Genomic DNA, 26,314 nt, shown 5'->3' on the forward strand with positions numbered 1-26,314 from the left:
GACCAACACGAATTGCAAAATTGTTCTGATAAGGTATCTGTATGGTGTGAAAAGTGGCAATTGACCCTGAATAAAGGAAAGTGTGAAGTTATTCACATGAGTAATAAAAGAAATCCGCTAAATTTCAATTACCTGATAAGTCACACAAATCTGAAGGCTGTAAATTCAACTAAATAATTAGGGATTACAATTACAACTACCTAAATTGGAACGATCACATAGATAATGTTGTGGGTAGAGCCAACCAAACCCCGCGATTCACTGGTAGAAACCACAGAAGGTGCAACAGGTCTATTAAAGAGACTACTTACACCATGCTTGTCTGCCCTGTTCTGGAGTATTGCTGTGCGGTGAGGGATCCGCATCAAATGGGACTGACGGATGACATGGAAAAAGTACAAAGAAGGGCAGATCGTTTTGTATTATCGCGAATTATGGCAGATAGTGCCACAGATGTGATACGTGAACTGGAGTGGCAATCATTAAAACAAAGGTGTTTTTTGTTGCAACGGGATCTTCTCAAGAAATTTCAATCACCAGTTTTCTCCTCCGATTGCAAAAACATTCTATTGGCAACAACCTACATGGGGAGAAATGATCATCACGATAAAATGAGAGAAATCAGGGCTTGCACACAAAAATTTAAGAGCTCATTTTTTCCGCATGCCATTTGAGAGTGGAACAGTAGAGAGACAGCTTGAAGGTGTTTCGTTGAACCCTCAGCCAGGCACTTTATTGTGAATAGCAGAGTAATCACGTAGCTGTAGAGAATTTTCTTTTGACAAGTACTCCATCATATTCTACACTAAAAATAGAGTTGCCTTTTTTTTTTTAATTTTTACAAACATTTGAAATTATCACTATTTAAAAAAAAAATAAAAAAATTAAAAAAAAATATGGTGATGCTGAAAGACGGTGAGATGACCTTAAAGCCCTATTTTCGGGCCGGCCACTACAGTGACAATGTCAACATCAACCAATCGAATATAGTAAGACATTACTTGTTAGTTTAATAATAAACACCACTTGCAACGAAACATGTACAACAGCTTGCTGCAATGTAGCCTGTTGCCGTGGTACATTCCCTCAAATCTGTCTCTCATTTTCCGGTACTGCTGGCACAAATTATAAAAATTAACTCTGAATGCTCTTTCCAACCGTAATTAATTTAAAATCAGTTTTGGAAAACAGATTTTCTAAAAGCAAACTGAAAGCAAACCATTTCTGTACTTTTTACAAAAATCAAGTCTGAAATTACTTTGCACAAATTTTGAAAGCAGTATGTTGTAAGTCGTCGTGTCTAAACTTTCATGTTTCTCACACAACAAATAGGAAGAGAAAGTAACAAGTTTATTCACAATACAGGTTATCCAGCTACTTTTCCTCAATTTATGTAGTACTGACGGCCCATGTTGGAAATTTAACCAACTGTTTGGGGGTGGGGGCTAAACACCCGGTTTCAAATGAAACTGGTTTTGAAGCATTAATAGAAAACAACATTTGAAAAGGGAATGTTGAATAGACCGTATTTACCCTCTCCACAAAAATCACAATCTTTTTGATGAATTTGTAGTTTATTGGAAAACAGTATGTGAACAAAATTTTGTGCCCCAGATTCTTGCACTAGCGACCGATTGCATATTAAGTTTTACGTTCAACATGTGTTTACTCTGTAAGCTGTAAGAGTACCTGTAGAAAGCTTACATTTTTTTCATGCCACAATTTTCACGCTCAACTTTGATTCATATTTCCCAGCATTGTTAGCAATGTTAGATACTCAAATACACTTTTCATAAATTAAAACCTGGGCCTTTCTATAGAGAACAGTTTTTAAATATCACATTTTTTATCTTGTTACAACTCTTCAACTTTGCACTTAATTTACTGAGTATTGAAAAGTGTTATATAAGTGATACTTTATATTTGAGAATGCTGCGTCGTTAGGTTACTACATGCTAAGTTTCATGTTTGACACAACTTTAGTCCCTGAGATATAAGAAGCCAAACTTTGAAACTTTTTCGGACATCAATTTTTCCGAGGAATTTTGCCTAAAATTTTCTGGCTGAATATGGCTTGTCAAACATTTTCATTATTATTCCTAAGAGAACACATGATGATGTACAAGATAGCCAAATTTCATTTCCATCAACAAAATATTGCCTGAGATATAGCAACTCAATGTCACCAGACAATCATGTTCATTCTGTGCAGAGTCACACATGGAGTCAAACAAATTACTACATCTTAGCCAGTACTGCTTCAGTCAACATCAAGCTTTACCAATATTCATCACAAACATGTTTGAACATTCACATAAAATTGAAATAGAATCCATGAGGGTCAAGCAAGGAGATTTAAACAAGACGACACAGAATGACACAAAATACTTCCTCTGGACCCAACTCCACCAAAGCTAGTATAATTAGGTTAGCCGTGGCACTTAAGTCTGAATGCTTATGGGAACATTATTCCTTCAAAGTGCAAGTCTAATGCCATATCCAGTGCATTATCTGGGTTAGTAGACTGGTACGGGAAGGTTGTATAGTATTAGTTGAACGTACAATACTCTTGCAGACTAATATCAGAAAAGATGAGAAAAGGACAAATGCATGCATGCGTTCATGGAAGGATGCATACCACATACGTGAAATACAGAGCTCAGAGTAAAGATGTGTGTGATCACAATTAGTTTGTAAGTATTGGACTATATAATGTGGGAAATTATTACTTAAAAGGCAAGGAGCCTACCTGCTGGAGAACATTTGTAATTTCTGTGGAACAAGGAGGAGTGAAGGAGCTCTGGTATCATGGAAGATTTCCAGCACCAAGGAAGACAAATATTATGTATACAAACAATAAGTGATTGCGATTATATACTATCCATCGAAAGCTAACGAGGAGTCTTTGAGACAGTAATATTAATTGGTTCCTAGGTAACGTGTATCCTTTTGTGAAAGTTTGTAGCAATACGCAGAGTTAACTGAATCAATCTATTACTTTATTTATATGAATTAATAGAGGGAAACATTCCACATGGGAAAAATATATCTAAAAACAAAGATGATGTGACTTACCAAACGAAAGCGCTGGCACTTCGATAGACACACAAACAAACACAAACATACACACAAAATTCAAGCTTTCGCAACAAACTGTTGCCTCATCAGGAAAGAGGGAAGGAGAGGGAAGGACGAAAGGATGTGGGTTTTAAGGGAGAGGGTAAGGAGTCATTCCAATCCCAGGAGCAGAAAGACTTACCTTAGGGGGAAAAAAGGACAGGTATACACTCGCACACACACACATATCCATCCACACGTATACAGACACAAGCAGATGTCTTATGTGAACCACATCTTTTCAAAATCAAGGTCACTTTGGATTATGTGGATGAAATCATCATCCAAATCCTTCACGTACCGTACAGTAGTCATTGTGCCATCAAGGAATATTGCACTGATTACTCCGTGACTGGACATTGCGCATCACACGGTCACATGATGAGGGTGAAGAAAGACTTCTCGATCGCAAAATGTGGATTCTCAGACTCCCAAATGTGCCAATTTTGCTTACTGACGAACCCATCAAGATGAAAATGGGCTTCGGTGGTAAATAAAAATCATACAGCATCGCAAACTAATTCCAATCATGGCCCGCAGCGGTTTGAAAATCCTAACACAAATCGTTCAGAAGTTTTGATGGTTTTATTTCATATAGATCAATAATTGTCACCCTGTAGATTCATTTCAGCAGTTGCTACAGAGCACCACAAAACATCATTTTGGGCATGTGCAAGACGTTGGAAGCCCATATGTTCTTAAGTTATAAAGCATTAAGAGATCTTACATTACATCATAAAGGAAACAGGACATCAGAGGATACTCCAAAGGTATCGGAATTTCATAAACCATAGTAGAGTGCATAATTTGGCTTAAGTGCACATTCATATGTCCAGATTCATAATGAAGTAGGCCCAAATCTGATATTAAGCTTTTCAGGGTGGTTGTCAAGATGTAAATTTTCTTGGAGGGTCAGTACTGTATTATATCATTTTTTATTCTTTATTGTGGCACAATGCCAGTCATATGTTCCAGAAGATGAAAATGTGCACTTCAAATTCAGTGAACAGTTGAAACTAGCCATTAGTGTGGAATGAAACACTTCGTTCCAAATAAATCGACAGCCTCAGTGGAACATATAAATGAAAGTCCAAATTTCTTAAACAGACAAATAACTTCACTGTACTGAAAAGTGATTAATGTTTGACTGCCAAAAAGATGGAAATAAAATAAAATCACAAAACATACTAATAACATATCTTCTTGTTGTTGTGGTCTTCAGTCCTGAGACTGGTTTGATGCAGCTCTCCATGCTACTCTATCCTGTGCAAGCTTCTGCATCTCCCAGTACTTACTGCAACCTACATCCCTCTGAATCTGCTTAGTGTATTCATCTCTTGGTTTCCCTCAATGATTTTTACCCTCCACACTGCCCTCCAATGCTAAATTTGTGATCCCTTGATACCTCAGAAAATGTCCTACCAAACGATCCCTTCTTCTAGTCAAGCTGTGCCACAAATTTCTCTTCTCCCCAATTCTATTCAATAGCTCCTCATTAGTTATGTGATCTACCCATCTAATCTTCAGCATTCTTCTGTAGCACCACATTTCGAAAGCTTCTATTCTCTTCTTGTACAAACTATTTATTGTCCATGTTTCACTTCCATACATGGCTACACTCCATACAAATACTTTCAGAAACGACTTCCTGACACTTAAATCTATACTCGATGTTAACAAATTTCTCTTCTTCAGAAATGCGTTCCTTGCCATTGCCAGTCTACATTTTATATCCTCTCTACTTTGACCATCATCAGTTATTTTGCTCCCCAAATAGCAAAACTCCTTTACTACTTTAAGTGTTTCATTTCCTAATCTAATTCCCTCAGCATCACCCGACTTAATTCGACTACATTCCATTATCCTTGTTTTGCTTTTGTTGATGCTCATCTTATATCCTCCTTTCAAGACACTGTCTATTCCATTCAACTGCTCTTCCAAGTCCTTTGCTGTCTCTGACAGAATTACAATGTCATCGGCTAACTTCAAAGTCTTTATTTCTTCTCCCTGGATTTTAATACCTACTCCGAATTTTTCTTTTGTTTCCTTTACTGCTTGCTCAATATACAGATTCAACAACATCGGGGATAGGCTACAACCCTGTCTCACTCCCTTCCCAACAACTGCTTCCCTTTCATGCCCCTCGACTTTTATAACTGCCATCTGGTTTCTGTACAAATTGTAAATAGCCCTTCGTTCCCTGTATTTTACCCCTGCCACCTTTAGAATTTGAAAGAGAGTATTCCAGTCAACATTTTCAAAAGCTTTCTCTAAGTCTACAAATGCTAGAAACGTAGGTTTGCCTTTCGTTAATCTTTCTTCTAAGATAAGTCGTATGGTCAGTATTGCCTCACGTGTTCCAACATTTCTACAGAATCCAAACTGATCTTCCCCGAGGTCGGCTTCTACCAGTTTTTCCATTCGTCTGTAAATAATTCGTGTTAGTATTTTGCAGCTGTGACTTATTAAAATGATAGTTCAGTAATTTTCACATCTGTCAACACCTGCTTTCTTTGGGATTGGAATTATTATATTCTTCTTGAAGTCTGAGGGTATTTCGCCTGTCTCATACATCTTGCTCACCAGATGGTAGAGTTTGGTCAGGACTGGCTCTCCCAAGGCCGTCAGTAGTTCTAATGGAATGTTGTCTACTCCCAGGGCCTTGTTTCGACTCAGGTCTTTCAGTGCTCTGTCAAATTCTTCACACAGTATCGTATCTCCCATTTCATCTTCATCTACATCTTCTTCCAATTCTATAATATTGTCCTCAAGTACATCGCCCTTGTATAGACTCTCTATATACTCCTTCCACCTTTCTGCTTTCCCCTCTTTGCTTAGAACTGGGTTTCCATCTGAGCTCTTCATATTCATACAAGTGGCTCTCTTTTCTCCAAAGGTCTCTTTAATTTTCCTGTAGGCAGTATCTATCTTGCCCCTAGTGAGATAAGCCTCTACATCCTTACATTTGTCCTCTAGCCATCCCTGCTTAGCCATTTTGCACTTCCTGTCGATCTCATTTTTGAGACGTTTGTATTCCTTTTTGCCTGCTTCATTTACTGCATTTTTATATTTTCTCCTTTCATCAATTAAATTCAATATTTCTTCTGTTACCCTAGGATTTCTACTAGCCCTCGTCTTTTTACCTACTTGATCCTCTGCTGCCTTCACTACATCATCCCTCAGAGCCACCCATTCTTCTTCTACTGTATTTCTTTCCCCCATTCCTGTCAATTGTTCCCTTATGCTCTCCCTGAAACTCTCTACAACCTCTAGTTTAGTCAGTTTACCCAGGTCCCATCTCTTTAAATTCCCACCTTTTTGCAGTTTCCTCAGTTTTAATCTACAGTTCATAACCAATAGATTGTGGTCAGAGTCCACATCTGCCCCTGGAAATGTCTTACAATTTAAAACCTGGTTCCTAAATTTATCTCTTGCCATTATATAATCTATCTGATACCTACTAGTATCTCCAGGGTTCTTCCATGTATACAACCTTCTTTTATGATTCTTGAACCACGTGTTAGCTATGATTAAGATATGATCTGTGCAAAATTCTACCAGGCGGCTTCCTCTTTCATTTCCTAACCCCAATCCATATTCACCTACTATGTTTCCTCCTCTCCAGTTTCCTACTCTCGAATTCCAGTCACCCAAGACTATTAAATTTTCGTCTCCCTTCACTACCTGAATAATTTCTTTTATCTCATCATACATTTCACCAATTTCTTCATCCTCTGCAGAGCTAGTTGGTATACAAACTTGTACTACTGTAGTAGGCATGGGCTTCGTGTATCTTAGCGACAATAATGTGTTCACTATGCTGTTTGTAGTAGCTTACCTGCACTCCTATTTTTTTATTCATTATTAAACCTACTCCTGCATTACCTCTATTTGATTTTGTATTTTGTATTTGATTTTGTATTTATAACATATCTTAGCCTTCCATAATTATGTTGAATGTATTTTGATTCACATGATATCTCTCGGAAACATAAATCCATTTTATTTTCATCTGATGTGAGAACTGTAAACGAAGAGGAAACTGCAATATTACTAAACGTAAACAAGGGTCATGTACAGACTATCCCCTTCCCAGTACAACCCAGACTGCTCAGCACATGCGCGTCTCTGGCAGCTTGGGCGCACTAGAAAAATGTTTCCAGGTAGCATGTGGCTGCTTGTTCCTACTCCCATTACATGCTAACAGCCACACTTCAAGTAGACAGAAGCGGAAGAAGGTACTGTTCATATGTGACTAAAATGCGCATGTGCATGAACCCACTGGCAACTACTCATATGAACCTGACGTAAGTAGTTGTTATATCATGCTCATCAGAAGCATTTTTTTGTTATAAAGTATTACATAGTCTTCATCCTAAAGCTTCTGACACATTTTGCTGTTGGCAGACACTTGTGTGTGCTGTGTGTTTTGTTGCTGTAAATGGCCCATTCCTTTGCAGTGTTAAGTTTTTTTTTTTTTTTTTTTTTTTTTTTTCCTATCCCATTTACGTTTTATTGCTGCAGCATTATTCTGTAGCAGCAGGAAACTAATGTTCTTTGTTAGAGTATCAGTTTTCACCAGTCAAAATTATAAACATTTAACTGAAAACCAAAACAATAAAAAGTTCCTGGAATTCTAAAGTTCCTCCCAGATTTCACGGTGTCCCGGTGTGCAAACAACCTGTATAAAGACTCTGCTTAAGGGAGTAGCTCCTCCAAAGTGGAAAATAAACTGAGAAAGTAAAAATTAGCTAGCTTTATAGTTTACCAGCAGTACCTGAGTCTATGGTGTAATTTGATGTTTGACCTTAAAATTGAGTATAAGGTGTGCTTCCTCCAAAGCCAAAAATACAAATCAGTGGAATTAATGGTTAAGACCTGCAAGTGCTCTCACAGAAAGCAAAGTAATTATGGTTCACTCAATGTCTGTATGATAGCCAAGTAGAGGAGCTATTAAATCTAAGACAACAAAATTAATGAAAATTCTGATTCAAAGATATTTGGTCTTCAGTATGGATAGGGACTGTGATCATTGTGCATGGATGCGAGCCGAGTTGGTGACACTTCACTCTCGGCTCCAAGCTGTAATGGCTTCAGTTACACAGCTTGAAGCTGCAGTGGATGGGCACCACTATTGTGTGTCAGCCATGGGGATCCAACAGACATCCAGCACATCTGAGTCCTCCGATCGGTCTTCACCAGTGTCCAGCCCTGTTACTACTCGTGGTGAGGTTGACCCCTCACCTGTAGTCATATGGGAGGTCATCCCGGGGTGTAGCAGGCAGCAAAAGGCTTCCCAGGGGACCGCACAAGTAAGGCTTTCCCAATTAGCCTGACAAAGAGGTTCCAGTGGCTGTCAGTGGCTGACACTGTCGCTGAGCCAGATGCCGTCGCCTTTCCTGTTTCAGAGGAAACCTCTCACCTTGCAAGATCCGGACAATCACAGAAGGTGGGATTATTGATAGTTGCGAGCTCCAACATTAGGCACGTTATGGGGCCCCTTAGGGACATGGCTGCCAAGAAGGGCAATAATGGGTGGAGTCATTCCAGACATGGAACGGGTCCTCCCAGATGCCATGAAGAGCACAGGGTGCAGCCAACTGCAGATGGTGGCTCATGTCGGTACCAATGGCGTGTGTCACTTTGGATCAGAAGAGATTCTCTCTGGCATCCAGCAGCTAACAGAAGTGGTACAGGCTACCAGTCTAAGTCTTGCCTGCGAGATGAAAACTGAGCTGACCACTTGCAGCATAGTCGACACGACCAATTGCAGACCTCTGGTACAGAGCAGAGTGGAGGGTCTGAATCAGAGGCTCAGACGTTTCTGCGACTGTGTAGACTGCAGATTCCTCAACTTGAGCCAAAGGGTGGTTGGGTTTCGGGTTCCACTGAATAGGTCAGGAGCCCACTATAGGCAGGAGGCAGCTAGAAGGGTTGCAGCAGGGGCTGTGTGGTGTGGGTTGGGCAGTTTTTTAGGTTAGAGGGTCTCAGGAAAACACAAAAAGGGCTTCAATTACAAAGGGTGCAGGCCAAACGCAGGAAGAACTTAGATACAGAAACCATCGGTACAACAGTTGTAAATTTTCATAGCAGTTTTGGAAAGGTACCAGAGCTCCAAGCAATAATAGAAAGCACTGATGCTCAAATCGTTATAGGCACTGAAAGCTGGCTAAAACCAGAGATAAGCTAACCCACTATTTTTGCAAAGACCTAACAGTGTTCCAAAAGGACAGGTTAAACACAGTTGGCGGTAGCATGGCTGTTGCTGTTAGAAGTAGAGTATCTCATCGAGAAATTGAAGTAGGTAGTTCCTGTCAGTTAGTATGGGCAGAGGTCATTGTTAGCAATCGGAATAAAATCATAATTGGATCCTTTTATTGACCTCCCAATTCCGATGATACAACTGTTGTAAGATTCAAAGAAAACTTCAGTTTGATTTCAAACATGTACCCGACTCATATGATTATAGCCGGTAGTGACTAATTTACCCTCGAATATGTTAATGAAAATACATGTTTAATTCTGGAGGTACACATAAAACATCACCAGAAATTGTGCTAAATGGATTCTCTGAAAATTATTTCGAGGAGTTAGTTCATGATTCCCTTGCAAATAGTAAACAGCTGTGAAAACATCCTTGACCTCTTATCAAGAATTAATCCTGAGTTAATAATGAGCAACAAACCGGATACAGGGATTAGTGAACACAGGGTTGTCATAGAGAAATTAAATAATGTAACCCCCAATCCTCCAAAAATAAATGAAAAATATACATATTCAAAAAGCAGATAAAAATTCACTTGACGCCTTCCTAAGAGACAATCTCCACTCATTCCAAATTAATGATGTAAGTGTAGAACAGATGTGGCTCGAATTCAAAGAAATAGTATCGGCAGGAATTAAGAGATTTATACCAAATAAATTAACAAACGACAGAGCTGATCATTCTTCGTACACAAAACAGGTCAGAAACACTTGCAGAAACAACAAAACACACATGCCAAATTTAAACAGATGCAAAATCCCCAGGATTGGCAATCTATTACAGAAGCTTGAAATTTAGCGCGGACTGCAATGTGAGATGCTTATAATAGTTTCCACAATGAAGCTTTGTCTCTAAACATGGCAGAAAATCCAAAGAGACTCTGGTCATATGTGAAGTATGCTAGTGACAAGACACAATCAATGCCTTCTCTGCAAGATAGCAATGGAGATACTATCTAAGACAGCACAGCAAAAGCAGAGTTACTAAACACAGCCTTCCAAAAGGCCTTCACAAAAGAAGACTAAGTGAATATTCCAGAATTTGATGCACGAACAGCTGCCAACATAACATGGAAGTAAATATCCTCAGAGTAGTGAAGCAACTTAAATCACTTAATAAAAGCAACTCTGGTCCAGACTGTATACCAATTAGGGTTCCTTTCAGAGTATGCTGATACAATAGCTCCATACTTAACAATCATATACAACCATTCGCTTGACAAAAGATCCGTACACAAAAACTGGAAAGCTGCACAGGTCACACCAATATTCAAGAAAGGTAGTAGGAGTAATCCACTAAGTTACAGGCCCGTATAATTTACGTCGACATGCAGTACGATTTTGGAAAACATATTGTGTTCAAACATTATGAAGACAGTCTATTGACACAGAGGTCAACATGGATTTAGAAAACATTGTTGTTGTGAAACACAACTAGCTCTTTACTCACATGAAGTGTTGCGTGCTATTGACAAGGGATTTCAGATTGATTCCGTATTTCTGGATTTCCGGAAGGCTTCTGACACTGTACTACACAAGCGGCTTGTAGTGAAATTGTCTGCTTATGAAATATCATTTCAGTTATGTGACTTGATTCTTGACTTCCTGTCAGATAGGTCACAGTTCGTAACAACTGATGGAAAGTCTCCGAGTAAGACAGAAGTGATTTCTGGCGTTCCCAAGATAGTGTATAGGACCTTTGCTTTTCCTTATCCTCTTTTTTAACAATTTGGGAGACAATCTGAGCAGCCGTCTTAGGTTTTTTTGCAGATGACTCTGTCATTTATCGACGAATAAAGTCATCAGAAGATGAAAACAAATTGCAAAACGATTTAGAAAAGATATCTGTGGGGTGCGAAAACTGACAATCGGCCCTAAATAACGAAAATTGTGAGGTTATCCACACGAGTGCTAAACAATAAATTTCGGCTACACGGTAAATCAGTCAAATCTAAAGGCCATAAATTCAACTAAATACCTAGGAATTACAATTACGAGCAAGTGGGAAGGCTAATCAAAGATTGTGTTTTATTGGCAGGACACTTAAGACAATGTAACAGATCTACTAAGGGGACTGCCTACACAACACTTGTCTGTTCTCTTTCAGAATATTGCTGCATGGTGTGGGATTCTGAAAAAGTCACTGAAATGATACAGAATTTGGGATGGACATCATTAAAACAAAGTGGCGGAATCTTCTCATGAAATTCCAATCACCAACTTTCTCCTCTGAATGTGAAAATATTTTGTTAACACCGAACTATATAGGGAGAAACGATCATCATGATAAAACAAGGTAAATCAGAGCTGATACGGAAAGATATAGGTGTTCATTCTTTCCACGCACTATACGAGATTGGAATAATAGAGAATTGTGAAGGTGGTTTGATGAACCTTCTGCCAGGCACATAAATGTGATTTGCAGAGTGTCGATGTAGATGTATGTATGTATGAAGCAATTTTCTCTTTGTGAGGGATTTGTAATGATCATTCATGGAAGGGTATGTATCATTTACATCAAATATAGGGCTCCGAGTAAAGATGTGTGTGCTCGCAATTAGTTGTAAGGATTGGGGCGTACACTGTGGAAAAGTATTACTCTAAACAGGTGTGGAGTCTAACTGCTGGAGAGCATTTGTAATCCCCATGGCACAAGGAGGAATGAAGCAGCTCTCTTACCATGGAAGGCATTTCACTTACAGAAATCTGCATGGAAGAAAGAAGTACGATGCTGAGAAAGAACACGACATAGCATAGCTTGACCCTGAAGTAAATCACTTGATTTGCACGGCTGAATATCTACACCAATCTAATAAGGAAGTGTTAAGGTGGTAGTGTTAGGTGTAGCTGTATGGAGTACCAGGTATAGAACAGATGTTGCTCAAGCAATCAAAACATTGCCACACTAGCTAAATACAGCAGTCATCAACCACTCATAAACACTCCAGTACCATTATGTTAGCCATGGCATGTAAGTCTGAATGCTCAGGGGAACACTAGTCCTTTGAACTGCAACTCTAATGTCTTAATCAGTGCACTGTATGAGTTAGTAGAATGGCGTACGACTGTTGTTTAGTATTAGAAGAACATACAACGGAAATGATGGGAAAGTGATGCATGCATGCATGCATGCAAAATGGAAATGCCTATTGTGCCAGAATATTCTCTGTGTTCCAATGCATACAAATAGCTTCTGGGAAATAATCATTAATGAAGCCAATGAAATTAAATTTACATATAAGCACCTCAACAAACATAACAACATGCAGCTGAGTAAAGTATGTGATTCCACTCTCTCAAAACTATAGCTGCTGTGATACTCAAAGTGTAAGATTAGAGTAGCTATATATCTTGGTAACAAGGGAACTGGTTGTCCTAGTATGGATAAGGTTTGCTTGAAAATGCCAGAAGACAAATACATATTCATATATGAAAACAACATCTCTTCATTATACATAACATTGCGGCATCCACATAATGCAAACTCTGATCATCATTTCAAACTACACTAGCGAGAGATGAACAAGTGTACATGAAGGTGTTAGTCACTGCGGTGTAGTGTGAGTGAGCACCATTAATTTTTGCCTGCCCCTTTTTTACCATAAAACATGGGATGGACTGACAGGATGCTAGTAAACTGTTTTAAGTTCTACACTGAGAGTTAACAATCCAAATAGTTGCCTGAAGACATTACTGTGGATTGAAATACTACTAGCCCAGTGTCTGAGGCACTACACTGCCTACCTAAGGCTGTGCTGTGTATGTTAATGCATGTAGTAACCACTGTGGATGCAATACAAGTTATAAACAAAAAGGTTTTATTTACTTCAAGTGAGTGAATTTTCTCAGTCAGAAAATTTCATATTACTAAGTATTTCAAATTTTCATAACATTAATTTGTAAAATCCCTGTTAAAAATGAAGAAAAACACTGAACTGCACGTTCTCTCTCTCTCTCTCTCTCTCTCTCTCTCTCTCTCTCTCTCTCTCTCTCTCTTTTTTAATGCCTTCTCCCACACATTAAGATATTGCTTAGGAGTACCTAACAGTTGTCAATGTTGTACCTCAAACAATGTGTAACAGAAAACCTAGTATTTATTTTTGTAATAGCACACCTGTCACTTGGAGGAGGAAGACTTGGTAGCGGTGGGCAAGGATCTCCAAGCAAGCATCGCAAAGTAAGTGCAGCACCTTCTGCTAAGGATTTCAAGCAGTACCCTCCCTGTTAAGACAAAGAACACAAATTTCACATTAAAGAAAAAGAACAACACTGTAGGAAATTAATACTCAATATTATGATTTTTTTATTATTACCATAGTAACAATGTAAACATTCAGAAATTACAAAGTGGTCTCCAAAACACAACAAGGAAGAACTCCTGTACAATACCTAATATGACATAAGATTAAACAAGGTGAAAAAATATTGAAACTCATTAAGCACAAGGTTGAATTAAATGATGAACATAATTCAAGAATAAATAAAGAGAGCACTGTAGCACAAGAGGAAACAACTGACTTAAATACAAGAAATGACTACATAGTAAACTCCCAGTTAGCTATGTTAATATGGACCCCAGACCAAATGCACAATTTAAAATACGGAAAATCCAAAATACACATGTTTTTCCTAGAATCTGCTGCTTACTGCATGTACAAAACATGCTACATGTCACATCTGAAAAACCAGTAGTCACTAGAAACTGATAATTTATTTACAAAATTACACTTCAAGTGCACTGCATTTCATTAACAACTGCTTGCATTTGTGTGTCCCCCCCCCCCCCCCCCCTTGATGATGTTTCTCATTTTACAGAAAGCCAACATACCAAAACCAACATACCAAAACAGTCAAATAAATTTTTTCCAGCATACTCTACATGAGATAATTGCATTTCAGTGCCTTGATGTATGTGATACAGCTTGCTCAATTGCCTCGGCTTTGCTCTCTTCATCTATCGAACACACACTGTTCACTATATCCATGTCACCTAGCTGCTCAAATACAGATTCACCGGCATCGATACAACACCACTCACGAATTTTTCATCATCTACATTCTCACAACCAAAAATTTATATTCTGAACAAATACGTAGGTTGGAACACTGCTGTGGAGACACTATGCAATGGAATCTACTATAGTCGCTGATAGCACAAGTTGTTGGCATCCCTACCTTACCTCCGAGCAAATTGAATCGCCCATCCCACATCACCGGCATGCGCACAGTCGAGGGAAACACAGCGAGCAGTCTAACATAACGGTGTCACTACGTTTTCGAAACAGGAGCAACAGAGTTGGATCAAGATTGCATGTGCCAGAGGTCGTACAGCAAGACAGTGTCATCAAGGTCTTCAAGAGGCGTGCAGGGAATTGGCATTGCCATACAGAACAGTGGCATGTTGGGTAAAAGCCTTCAATGAAGGTCAGCAAACTGTGGCAGACATGCATCGGGCATTTCATACTAGCATCTCTGAAGAAGAAGTTCCTGCTGTTGCTGCGTTAGTGGACAGTGATCAATGCCATACAATTTGTGAGCTCACCCACAAAACCAGATTAGCGCATACGACTGCTTCGCATCCTGAAGGAATGCCTGGGCATGCAAAAAATTGCATCACAATGGGTTCTGCATGACTTGACAGAAATGGATGCAGTGTGTGAGAGGGTGAGAGAGGCAAGGAGGTGGAGATGGAGGAGAAGGGAAAAGCAGGAGAAACAGAGGTTGACAGGTGGTAGGAAGAGGCAGCATGGGCATGGGATAGAGAATGAGGCAGGAGTCTGTGTGTGTGTGTGTGTGTGTGTGTGTGTGTGTGTGTGTGTGTGTGTGAGGGGGGGGGGGGGGGAGAGAGGCACGCACGCACACCCACAAATTTTATTGCGAAGAGGTGCAATAGTGTGCTATTCACATTAAACTGACTGACTATGAGAAGGAGAAAGGTGTGACATTGACGACAAGGAATGCATTCGAATGTGTAAGGAGAAGTCGATACCAAAAGCGAAAGTTGATTAAACTGATGGTGTTCAAATTACAGAGGGGAGAGAATTTCAAGCAGCATGGGATTCACAACTCCACCCTAAAATAAAATGACAACTGAACACAATAAGTAATTCATTTGCAATTTGTGTTGTTGTAGTAGGACCTTGGTTTGTAGGTTTTAACCTTATAGAACCTAGGAAGTGCTAACAGAACTTAAAAGACTTAAAGGTCTACAAAGAACAGTACAGGATTTTCATAGCAAAAGTATGGTCTAAAATGGATTTTTGTAGAATAACATGGTTCTTCAATATATTTTTATAATTACTACTAAGAAAATCAATAATGTGGATTTGCACATTCTAAGAAAAGACATAATAAATAAATTTACACACTGCAATGAAATGAAAAATGTGTATGGCACAATATCACTGGTCCTTATAACCCTATAAAGTATCGCACACTGTTGCATCTGTAACAATTCGATCAACTTATTTGTTAATTTGGAAAGTATAAAAAATACAGCCTGCACTGAAATCAGCACTGATTATGAAGCATTGTCGCTTTGAGAAAATGTCCACATACCACTGTGTTGGTATAAATCCAGCCAGCTTTTACTTAAATGCTGTCTGACACTAGAGGGGTGTACTAAAAGATTAAATCAGTGACTCTTAAAGGTATTTATTTTTGTAGTTATGGAGTAAAGTTGCATGGTGTGCTCACTCATCTTAAGCAGTGCATTTTAAGTGTAATTTTGTCATGCCTAAACAGAAATCAGCAAAAACTGGTCTCTTCCAGCAGTGGATTGTGGAAGATTCCAATTTCACATCTGACAGCTAAGTAATTTTTTGCTAAGCCTGCCAAAAACATGTAAGTAAAAACAGATTACTTTTGTCACTATTTTATCTTGCCAGTCTTTGCTTCTTTGATTTTCAACACAAAATTTAAAATTAGTTTATTCACATGCATGTGCAATTCTTCTGAAGTTGACATTCTACAAGATCACGTTCTTATTTTTTAGTTACTGCCATCTTAGTGTTTATATGTATGCCATGATAAAGAAATCACATTTACTTGAACACAAAAATTCCACAGCTCACATTATGGGCATCACTAACAATAACAACAAACAACATATTCAATCAATAATTTCTTTCATATCAAGTAGTGTGCTGGTCAGGTTTGACGTAGGATTGTGAGAGGCTTTAATGTTGGCTAACGTGCAATTAAAAAAAATAAAATAAAATAAAACACTTTAACAGCTTCGTGTCAAGTATCAGCAGCTGCATTATACCAGATGAGTCGACATTGTGCACAACTTATTTGGAACTAATGTATGAAAAGGCTATAGCTGATATTAAAATTGACACTGATGACAACTACATTTGGCTTTCATTCGATGAGAGAACAGATAGTTGTTTGCAGGCCACTGAGTAGAGTTATGAATCAAATTCAGACAATGTTAATTATCTGAATGTCATCACTTCCATAAAACATAGGAAATGAAAGCAGTGCATGTCAGTGAAGTTGTCTGGAGGCATGAATCTTATGTGTACCATACTTAATTGGTATCTGGTGTGACATCTCAAAGCAATGATGGGGGCACACTAATGTAAGTCATAAATTCATATGCAGTGCAAGTACTGTGTGCAAACCTTGTGTATGTGAGTGATTCAATATGCACTGGAAGCTGGCTGACCAGGCACAAAAAAAAAAAAAAAAAAAAAAAAAAAAAAAAAAAAAAAAAAAAAAAAAAAAAAAAAAACCAAACACACACACACACACACACACACACACACACACATGGTCTATATGATTCGCTCATGTTACAGCACTCCTCCTGTCAAGGTTACTAAGCACTTTGATGCATTGTTGAAACTCATTGTAACAATTCTTTGTTGTGGACTCTTTATGGCAGAATTATTTGCTGTGCCATGAAAAGAATCTTCTTCACATCTAGGTTTGATTCAAGGAAAGCAGAACTGAAAATTGAGTCCCCTGTTGCATTGCTGAGAAAATTTAATGTATATAAATGAAGTGAAGTTTCTGAAGCAGTGTTTCAGAAGTCTTTCTACCTGTAGCATAAAAATTAAAACAACATACATTTTGGATTTGCATACATTTTCACTATGCAACTATTCTCAAACAATAGTAGGAACACTATTGGATAAAAATATTTGATTCTTTCGAATTGAGAGTGAAGAATCTGCAGTTCATTAAGAGCATGAATTGTGATTCATAATCTGAACCAAGCAGCAATCTCTTTCTCACCAGTGGAGATTCGTTTTTCAGTCTGCTGTATAATTTGGAAGTGTCCAAATAAATAATACATGAATACATTTAAGTGCACACAAACTGAGTGCATTGTGCCGAACGCATTTCGCCCACTAACAGTACGTGAAAGGAAGAGGTGTGCTGTGCAGAGCTGTGGGTACAAGGAGTTTTGCAATTCATTGCTAGATAGCAATGGCATCATTTTCACAACAGCAGTTGACTATATCTTCATAGTTAATACCAATCTGCCATGACAAATTTATAAATTGTATACACAAACCTTCCAAATCAGTCTACCTATTATTAAAAACCATATCAAAATCTCTGCAGTAATTCTTGAGGTGAGTCCCAATGTACGAAAAGAAGCAATCAAGAGACATCAATGTAGATATGTAGACCCTTAGCACACACAGATTCATTATTGAGCCTAACTGCCATAATTTTGTGACACAGGCTCTTTGTGGCAGACATTTTCACCCCACCATGCAAAGAATCATGTTCGCATTCTACGTATAACTGAAGAAAATCAAAGCTGGAAGGTGAGTCATCTGATGTTCTGCTGCAAAACTTTATGTAAACGAAGCAATACTGCACCTCATGCTGGAGAAGATTTTCGAAAACATTTTATTTTATGCATAAAAAAATTGGAAACCACAAGTTTTGTATTCACATGTTTGTTCAATATGCAATTGTTATGAAACAACTGACCTCAACTGAATGTCAGACAACTTGCATGCCCCTAACCAGGTATCCAACCTGCAAAAGGAGAGCACAATGTGGAATCTGAGCCACATTTCATTTCTGGTGAAATGCCACGTCATTGAGAGGTGAATGCTAGGTTAAGTTGCAGAATGAAAAGAAGTGACTGAGCTGGGATTTGATTCCATAACCTTTCAGTTTCTAGCCACATTTTCTACTATTGGCCTACGACATCAGCTACGAATTTAATCGCGCTTCCTGCTCTCTCGAGACACTGCTGCTCTCTCTCTCTCTCTCTCTCTCTCTCTCTCTCTCTCTCTCTCTCTCTCTCATCTTGGTAGCTGTTCACTACACAGCAGTGGCATCATTTTCACTGTGGCAAGGAACTTTAATTTATCATAATTAAGACAACTTCTATGAAATATTTATAAATTATATACACAAACCTTCCTTGTGAGTCAGTATATTTACTAGTCTAATCTGGATTAAAATATAAAGACAGACAAGAGCAGACAACTTGAATTTATATACATAGATACGTCACAATGGGAAATTAGATTCCACGGCACCAGGAAAACTTTACCTATTACTGTGTAAGGAACTGCGAAAGATGAATACCAGTACTATAGCCTGCACTGTCAGGGATGCCCTATGCAACCTTTGGCCAGGAGAGGATAGGGACGGAAAAGCTTTGCTATTGTTGACAGACTGTGTTGCCCATACGTTACAAGTGGGAGCAACACTGAAAGAATTCAATCCCAATAGGAACCATTGCGCCGGTCTTGCCTATGGCTTACACCATGTAGCAGATGGCATCTGAAATAATGTTCCTGTGGGTTAACAGTGTCATTTCTTCTGCTAAGAAAATACAGTTTCGACCCACATTCAGTCCTTTAAGGAAATAGCTCCCAACATTTGCCTTTCACCTAACCCAAACTTTCACACTGATGCACCTGGCTCTTGGAAGCTTTATATTATGCAAAATATTGACAAAAAGTCAAGGAGGTAGTACACACATTTAAATATAATGAATCAGCTTTTACTGAAAAAGTTCGCACAGCTCTTAAGACTGTTGCATCCTTGGCATTTTTAAGAGTTCATTGCCAACATCCACCAGTTTCAATTCAACAATTGCAGTCCTCATCTCTATCACAAAAAGATAATGTAGACGTGATTTCCGATGTGCAGATGTATCTGGAGAAGGTACCTGGTTCAGTGGGTATACAATGCCTCACTACATTAAGGGACAGTCTTCTGAGGAATACTGGATATGAAGAAAGTGTGTAATTTTTCCGGGGGAGAAGTTCGAGGGTGGATTGTAATGGAGGTAGATTTTGAGCAACTGTGTTGTAGAAATGCAGTGAAAGCCCTATTTTACATTTTCGTGCAGTCCAGACTTAAAAAATGCAAAATTGAGGAAAATGTAGCACAGGGGAAAATGTTCAACAAAAATACATGTATCTGGCATATATGATAAAACATTGCAATCCTCTCCAATACTTCGTACAAAATGTGTCTAACTGTAGGAAATTAAATGCACAATACAATGTTTATACAATAATTTGTGGTAATGCATTTCATCAGTTCTTAAAAGGTCACAGATGTGTAACAGCAAGAAAAAACTTGTCAAAAAATTGAAATTGGTATCTGAGTACAAGGTTATCAAGCTGTTTTCTGACATGCTAGAACTGCAAATTATACATTCAAAACAAATGTTAAGCGTTTTTTGTATATCATCCTTTGTGCTCACCCAGAAAAAAGCAAAAACTGATGAATAGTTAAATTAAAGCAAAACCATCACAGTAGCTAAGTCACTAAACTGTTCGCATTAAAGTGGACATCTGCTTAATGACATACTTTGTTGTCATTGCTGTTATTCTTCAATGCTTTTCTTATGGGCTATGCCTTATATTCTCACCATCATTAAAGGATTATTTCAGGCTTGATGAGAGAAACAGAGACATGAACAAATGACTTTACCTGCCCAACTGACATTGCAAACTTATTAGAAGTAATTAGAAGTCAGCTCAGTGAATTTTTGTACTGTCTAACATGTAAATTTGAAAGAAAGCTCATGTGCTACAGTTTCATTTCATGTCCTCTTATCACTGCTGTCAATGTTTACAATCTACAATGTGTGGTGTGTGCAGTATATACATTAGTAGTGTATGTAGTTGTTGCAACTGTATCGTGTCTTATTTAAAAATGTAAGTCTTTAAAATGGAATACTGCAAAACCCTTGTTCTATTTATGTGTGAAATCTCTGTCACAGAACATCATCTGCACAAAAACTGTATTTTCAGCACTTCACAAAATGCTTTCAACCCTACCAGCACTTCCGTCATTGAAGGGCCACTTGCTCACTCCACACATCCAGTAGGTGAGCTCATTTTATGTGTGTTAGCGTAGTGTGGTGGCTGCACTGGCTAATGGGTGACTTAACAAGCCGCCAGCAAACAAAGAGTTCACTAGCTGGAAATGGGCGACACTTTCTCAATTATGACCAAGCATATTCTTAGAGAGTCCGTGTCTGAATTTAAAAGGTTTGCGATTGATATTGTTACCAAATACAGTACATCGAAAATACATTCAAAGAGATGAGACTGAGTTACAAGTGCCACAAAAAAAGGTGGTGGCTGGGCCCCTTCCTCACGTTCTGGCTCAGTCCAGAATACTTTGTGTCAACTGCCTTCTTTTCCCATTACTGCTGCAACCTAGAAGCAGCCGTATCATAACTGCGCGGCAAAGCTAAATATTACACTTGTGTTGGCAATACTGATCATGGATTATGTCAGCATTTCCTCTCTCACATCTCCCCTGTCCACAACAGCCCAAAATAATCCCTTAATTTTGCCACTAGCCATGGTGGGAACTGTCTGTCTTTTTATTTATTTATTTACACGTCAAGTTCCATAGGACCACAGTGAGGAGCAAATCTCCAAGGTCATGGAATGTGTCAGTACATGAAATTACAACATAAAAGTAACAACAGATTAAGTAAAATGTTTATGAACCCAAAAAAGTCTAGCCGTAAGTTTGAGTACATGCAACAATATAACATAAGAATCAGCTCAATTTTTCAAGGAAGTCCTCAATAGAATAGAAGAAGTGACTCATGAGGAAACTCTTCAGTTTCAATTTGAAAGCACATGGATTACTGTTAAGATATTTGAATTCTTGTGATAGCTTACTGAAAATGGATGCAGCAGTATACTGCACACCTTTCTGCACAAGAGTTAAGTAAAAGTTAAGTAAGTCCGATCCAAATGCAGTTTAGATTTCTGCCGAGTATTAACTGAGTGAAAGCTGCTTATTCTTGGGAATAAGCTGATGTAAACGAGAAACGACAGTAAAGAATATATATATTGAGAGGCCAATGTCAAAATACCCCAACTAGTGAACAGAAGTCGACAAGACACTTGCGAACTTACGCCACTTATTGCCCGAACCACCCATTTACGAGCCAAATATCCTTTTAGAATGAGAAGAGTTACCCCAAAATATAATACCACATGACATAAGCAAATGAAAATAAGCAAAGTTCACTAATTTCCATGTCAATCACTTACTTCAGGTACCGTTTGAATAATAAGAATGGCAGCAGTAAGTCTTTGAACAAGATCCTCAACGTGGGCCTTCCACAACAATTTACTATCTATCTGAACACCTAAAAATTGGAACTGCTCAGTTTCACTAATCATATGCCCATTCTGTGAAATTAAAATGTCAGGTTTTGTTGAATTGTGTGTTAGAAGCTGTAAAAACTGAGTCTTTCTTTGGTTTAGCGTTAGTTTATTTTCCACAAGCCATAAACTTAGGTCAGGGACTGCACTATTTGAAACAGAGCCAATGTTGCACACAACATCCTTTACTACCAAGCTAGTGTCATCAGCAAGCAGAAATATTTTAGAATTACCCATAACACTAGAGGGCATATCATTTATATAAAGAAGGAACAGGAGTGTCCCCAACACTGATCCCTGGGGCACCCCTCATTTGACCGTACCCCACTCAGACTCCACATCACAGTCATTCTCAACATTGTGAATAATGACCTTTGCTGTCTATCATTAAAGTAAGAAGTGAACCAGTTGTGAGCTACACCCCGTATTCCGTAATGGTCCAACTTCCGGAGCAATATTTTGTGATCAACACAATCAAACTCATTGGTTAAATCAAAAAATATGCCTAGCATTCTAAACCTTTTGTTTAACCCATCCAGTACCTTACAGAGAAAAGAGAATATAGCATTTTCAGCTGTTAAATGACTTCTAAAGCCGAAATGTACATTTCATAGCAGATTATGGGATATAAAATGATCAATTATCCTTACACAAACAGCTTTTTCAATAACTTTAGCAAACACTGATGGCATAAGTACAGGGCTAACAAGTGCAGGACAGTACTTTAATATTCTGCTAGCCACTCCATCATATCCATGAGAGTCCTTAGTCTTCAGTGATTTAGTTATTGACTCAATCTCCCTCTTGTCTGTATCACAGAGGAGTATTTCAGACCATCTCGGAAAGGCATTTGCCAAGACAGTTATACGATTCCCTGCAGAAACTTAATTTTTATTTAATTCACCAGCAGTGCTCAGAAAGTGATTGTTAAATACTGCACATATATCTGATTTATCAGTAACAGAAATATTTTTACTATGAACTGACTTTATATTGTCAACATTGTGCTCCTGACCACACTCTTCCTTCACAACTGACCATATGGTTTTAATTTTATCCTGTGAATTAGCTATTCTATGTGCGTACCACATACTCTTTGCCTTCCTAATAACATTTTTAAGCATCTTACAATACTGTTTGTAGTGGGCCACTGTAGCTTGATTGTGACTGCTGCTAACATTTTGATATAATTCCTGCTTTATTCTACATGATATCCTTATCCCACTAGTCAGCCACCCAGGCTGCCTTTCACTGCTGGTACCCAGTTTAGAATGTTCTAATGGAAAACAACTCTCAAATAGCATGCAAAATGCATTAAGGAAAGCATTATATTTGACATCTATGTTATCAGCACTATAAACATCCTGCCACTCTTGTTCCTTGACGAGTTTTAAAAAACTCCCTATTGCTGTTGGATTAGCTTTCCTGCATAGTTTGTAATTATATGTGACATAATATGTGTGTGTTTGAGTACAAAAGTCTTTTAGTGTTAAAAATTTGTGCACCGTGGTCTGAAAGGCCATTCAGACTTCTACTAACAGTATGCCCATCCACTTATGAAGAATGAATAAAAATATTGTCTATGGCTGTGCAACTGTTCCCCAGCACCTTAGTTGGAAAAAAAGTCTGCATCAGATCATATGAATTTAGGAATCTACCAACATCCTTTTTTTTTTTTTTTTTTTTTTTTTTGCACAATCATATACAAAATTAATATTGAAGTCACCACATATAATTAATTTCTGGTACTTCCTATAAAGTGCCACTTATGACTCATTCAGTCACATCAAATGTCAACAGGAACAAAACGGGACCAAGTCAAGCGAGATGTCAAGTAAGAACTTAGAACTGAAAATTTTTAGCACTGATCTCTTTCACAGAGGCTACAGATTTATGGTGTAGAAATGCGAAAAAAGGAAAATCAGAGAATGTAAAATCAAAATTCCATTGTCTACATCACGGACCTCTTGTGCTACAGAGAGGTCTTTCTCAGCCAACAAAGCCATACTGAGAGAGACAATATAAAAAATTTCACTTCACAAAAATTAGGAATGTAAGTAACCGTGTATCACAATACCAAAACGCACCAAGAAATTTTACTAGTTGTAACTTATTAGCAGGAGCTTTGGGTCCACTGACCCCAAATCACTGCCAATTCCGACTTCAGTTGTGTCAAGCGAGAGCTCATTGGAGGGCAAGCTGAAGGTTTGTTGTTTTTCCTGGCGGAAACTAGTTCTGCCTCGTGCCAGTGATGGCCCTGTGTTGGTTAGAAGCAGGCCAGATGAATGCCTGTAACCAATCTGTCTGCGGCCTACACACACTGGACCTACACATGGAGTTCTGGTCTATTTTTATCTGCAATTTTATATGACAGCAGGAGCACTCTCACGGTTATTCCACACATCCTGACAGCACATTTATATCTCAATTTGGTGATTCGATCTGCTGTGTTGCCATTCATGAACAACATTCCAGGGGGTGTTTTCCAGCATGATAATGTTTACCCATAAACCAATGTTTTAAGCCAACACGTTCTACAGAGAGTGGACATGTTGCCTTGGCATGCTCAGTCACCAGATCTGTCTCCAATCATCAGACGACAACTTCACCACCATCCATAAGAAGCATTAACCATCCACATATTTACCGATCTAGTAATTTCATGCCACAGATTGAGATTGAGCGCCTGTGCGACACAATGCATGCATGTTTGCATGCTTGCATTCAACATTCCAGCAGTTCTGTTGGTTATTAATGTAAGAGCATTTCATGTTTCCGATAGCTCTTCTAGTGCTTATATTAACATGTGAAATTGCAACATCAATCGCTTAAAATACCTGGGCAAATATATTCATGTAATTTCATTAATCTAAATTAATTATCTTTTGGTGCTGGGATTTTATATTCTGCCAGTGTATATCCAAAATGCAGAAACAAAGAAAATTCACAGCAAAAATGCTGAAACAGGCAAAGAATTCAATTACTTAATGGTAATCAAAACTTGACAAGTGGATGGAACTAAAAATTTTTTGGATTTAATCTGCGAAACCGAATGTCACATTGATAAGGAAATTCGAAATACGTAAAACTAGAAATAATCTGTCTCTGTAGGTAGTTTTAATGTTCAATTATTACACAATGTTAAATACATAGATCATTCTTAAAACTCAATAGATGGCCAGGAATCACTAGACAGAAATTAGAAATAACGAAAAGCAGAATCAAGGTGGAGAAATAGATAAGAGAAAAGGTAAGAGTTCAGGATGTCACAGTGACTATCATGAAAATGGAGATATGTGGAACATACACAAGAAAGACCTTTTTTCCCAAATCTCTGGGACCTTTTAATTTTTTCTCCAAATGTGGAATTCCTTAAATAGGGGTTTACTTCAACAGCACTGGAAGTGTGAGCAAAACCTAAATTGGAACAGTTTTAAGATATTTCAGTACTCTTTGATCAAAAATTCACTGTGTTGGAAACTAAAATATAGATAGCATCGAACTGACAGGTCTTCATTCATATTCAAAAAATGTTTCATTCGGCTAATTGCACAGGAGGAACAAGATCAGTAAAAAAACTGTTTTCATTGATAATAGTAGTTTTCTTATTTCTTGAAGCACGATGTATTGACAGGAGTTATTGCTACTGCTGACTGAAGCTGACTAGAGCAGAGCAATTTAATGAAACAAATCTTATCAGTATCAAATTCTGGCAAAACTACAGCAAATTTATCTGCTGGTAACTGCTATTTTCTGCACTGTACTCACCACCATCACAACAATCTACTTCCACTTACTTAAAAGTAAAGATATCACCACAAGAAACAATCCTGAAATATCTTACTTGCTAAAACTTGTGATGACTTTCCACTCTTCTTTACGAAAATAATGATCATCTACAGCAACTAACAGTGTAAAATAGCCAGCTTCTTAAAATCAGTCCAATGCAGTTTTTTGATTCCATAACAAATGTGCTCAGACAATAACAAACAGCCCAGCCCATAAACAGCACAGCCCATAAAATGTTCAATTTCATTACTTTTTCTGAACACTCATTCAATAGTTAACTTTTACACAGTGAATTATGTCTAGGTCCTGAGATGTGCTAGACATGGATTTAGCAGGACAAAAAAATATGTTTCTTTGGATGTGGAGAGTATCAGTTCATAATAAGAGCTCCTTGCTCTGATATAAACTTTGCATTTAAACCTTTAAGAAATCCTGCTTTGCTCCAAGCATTTCTACTGAGAAAGTTAGTTTTTTTATGTTCTTAAGATACCGGGTTTTAAATTTCTTCATCAGAA

The 26,314-nt window shown here is 38.1% G+C and overlaps 1 protein-coding gene across 9 annotated transcripts in view; it reads right to left on the minus strand.

Moving 5' to 3' along the window:
• The window catches only part of LOC126477859 (histone deacetylase 6), a 329,968-nt gene that overhangs the window by 157,286 nt on the left and 146,368 nt on the right, over positions 1 to 26,314 (minus strand). For all 9 annotated transcript variants that reach the window (XM_050103654.1, XM_050103653.1, XM_050103652.1 and 6 more), the window contains one exon: positions 13,496 to 13,602. In XM_050103654.1, coding sequence (XP_049959611.1) covers positions 13,496 to 13,602 — 107 coding nt within the window. The remainder of the gene's footprint in view (positions 1 to 13,495; positions 13,603 to 26,314) is intronic.

Source organism: Schistocerca serialis, chromosome 1 (genome assembly GCF_023864345.2).
Source record: "Schistocerca serialis cubense isolate TAMUIC-IGC-003099 chromosome 1, iqSchSeri2.2, whole genome shotgun sequence".
Lineage (NCBI taxonomy): Eukaryota > Metazoa > Arthropoda > Insecta > Orthoptera > Acrididae > Schistocerca > Schistocerca serialis.